The sequence below is a fragment of the Buceros rhinoceros genome, unplaced genomic scaffold (assembly GCF_000710305.1).
Source record: "Buceros rhinoceros silvestris isolate BGI_N320 unplaced genomic scaffold, ASM71030v1 scaffold20454, whole genome shotgun sequence".
NCBI lineage: Eukaryota > Metazoa > Chordata > Aves > Bucerotiformes > Bucerotidae > Buceros > Buceros rhinoceros.
The window spans coordinates 9047-11452 of record NW_010409118.1 but is presented as its reverse complement, the minus strand read 5'-3'; the positions used below and the strand labels follow the sequence as shown (position 1 = coordinate 11452).

Genomic DNA, 2406 nt, shown 5'->3' with positions numbered 1-2406 from the left:
CGATCACGGAGCCGGGAAACCGCGCTGGGGAGGCGCTTTCCGCAGCCGGTAACAGTCCTCGGGGGAGTCTTACCGCGGCCCTCAGGCGAGAGGGCGGAGGGTGGGCGGGTGGCCGAGCATAGCCGAGCTCTCGCATGAAAATCTCCCCGTTAAGGAGGAAGGAGAGAAGGTTATTTCCTCAGAGGGTACAGCACTACATCCGGCATCTGAAACCAGATGTCCCTCAGGGTTACTGGGACTTCCTGCTTGAATAAATGAATTGGGGAGTCTTACCGCGGCCCTCAGGCGAGAGGGCGGAGGGTGGGCGGGTGGCCGAGCATAGCCGAGCTCTCGCATGAAAATCTCCCCGTTAAGGAGGAAGGAGAGAAGGTTATTTCCTCAGAGGGTACAGCACTACATCCGGCATCTGAAACCAGATGTCCCTCAGGGTTACTGGGACTTCCTGCTTGAATAAATGAATTGTGGCTGCTCAGGTTCTGAACAGCTTGTGCCAAATTAATTGCGGAGGTAATGGATAGAAAAGCTTAAGTCACTGTATTAAAACGATGAACCTGAAGTGCTTTCCTTTGTCTGCCCCCACCTCAGAGGCCAAAAATGCCAAAAAGGTGGCCCAACAGAATACAGATGGAACCCAGCCACCTACTGGCCACCCATCTACTGGTGCTAGTCAGAGCTCTGCTAGCAAATGCCCCTTCCTGGCAGCCCACATGAGTCACAAGAACAGTAATGTCTTCTGCAAAGCCAGCCTAGAACTCCAAGAGGATGTGCAGGAGATGCAGGTGGACAGGAAAGGTACGTATTCTGTGCGCTGAACTGCTGGTTCCTTCCAAGAGCTTCTGCTGCCTGACTTTGCTCCACCACTTAGATGATGCGGGTGGGACTGTGGGAGACTGCAGAAAAAGCTGGTGGAGAGCGTAGGAGTTGATGGCATACCTGTGCTAGCGTGCAGCGTTTCCCCGGGTCGTTTGGGAGGGGAATGCCGTATGCTATATTTTGTTACGCTGGCTCTAAACAAGTGACTCAAGCCATTACACTTGCACCCACAGTGGATGCTCAGAACAGGAGAGAGCTTTACCAGCATGCTGGTATAGACAAAGGTGGAATAGCTGGAGATGGAAGAGACGGGGCCAAGGTACTAGGCAAGTACCAGCCCAAATCCAAGCTGGAAAGCAAGCTTACATGGGTTTTTTTATGGAACTAAAGGGTGTTGGCTGGCTCGCAGTCCTGTTGCGGAAGGGCTATCCTTCAAAGGAAGGAACTTATCCCTAGTATAAGTAAAGCCTTGCTGTCTGTCTCAGAAGTTTGTTTTACTTTTGTTTTCTGTGGCATCGTTTTGAAAAAGTCCATGCTAACTGAACAAAATACTAAGAACAGAAAGGAAGCAGCTGACTAGAACTCAGCCTTCGGTTGGATGTGCACCAGCGCTTTCAGATAAGTGCTGTAGCTGTATGGAGTGGTTTTCTGAGTCACAGTGAACCAAACTTAAGGCAATTACAGGTCGTAAATAATGAGCATGTAATTGATAAGTGAAGCTTTCCTTTTGTCTTGTACAATGCAAAATTGTAAGCAAACAATATAGATCCTATCAGGGGCATGTGGATTCAGGCACGTGCTTCTTAAAGAATAAAGAGCTGGAGTTACTTAAAACATTTGCTTTGCTGAACTCAACTTACTTCATTTCGTTTCAAACTGGTTAAGCTCACTGGAACTCATTACAATGTCTGCAGGTACAGAATTTGCCAAAATACCAACTTCTTCCACAGCAAGGAACACTGAGACTGAGGGAGAAGAGCAGAGTGGCTTGCTCAAGAAGTTTAAGGATATTGTGCTCAAGCAAAGACCAGAAAGCGTCTCTCATCTGCTTCAAGATAACTTGCCAAAATGTAAGATTGTCTGTCAAACCCTGCCCTAGGCTGGGTCTCTTGTGATTGTGCCCTCTATGCTTAAGTCTCTGTCTCGTTTCAGCTGTATCCACCTTCCAGTATGACCAGTTCTTTGAGAAAAAGATAGATGAGAAGAAGAAGGATCACACCTACCGAGTGTTCAAAACAGTGAACCGAAAGGCCCATATCTTTCCCATGGCAGATGACTACACTGATTCTCTGATCACCAAGAAAGAGGTGTCTGTCTGGTGCAGCAACGACTACCTGGGGATGAGCCGTCACCCTCGTGTGTGTGGAGCTGTCATGTGAGTAGTGCCAGAGGCAGTTTTAAGCCACAGTGCCCTGCAGAAGCTTGTGAAGGCTTCTAAAGAATTGATTTCTGTACTGTGCTACATAAGCTGCTTCTGGTATTATTCTTGGCATATAATTAAACTTAGGCTCTTCTCTTGAGCTGGGGTAGGTAAGTTAGAATTTAGCTCCAGGGCTGTGGTATACCTGACCCTACTCCTTGGGTTTTCCCTAC

General features: G+C 48.3%; 1 protein-coding gene across 1 annotated transcript in view; it reads left to right on the top strand.

Moving 5' to 3' along the window:
* Window positions 1–582: 582 nt before the first annotated feature.
* Window positions 583–2406, top strand: part of ALAS1 (aminolevulinate, delta-, synthase 1) — a 6195-nt gene continuing 4371 nt past the window's right edge. The window contains exons 1-3 of the mRNA XM_010135149.1: window positions 583–792; window positions 1728–1883; window positions 1966–2188. Coding sequence (XP_010133451.1) covers window positions 708–792; window positions 1728–1883; window positions 1966–2188 — 464 coding nt within the window. The 5' untranslated portion in view covers window positions 583–707. The remainder of the gene's footprint in view (window positions 793–1727; window positions 1884–1965; window positions 2189–2406) is intronic.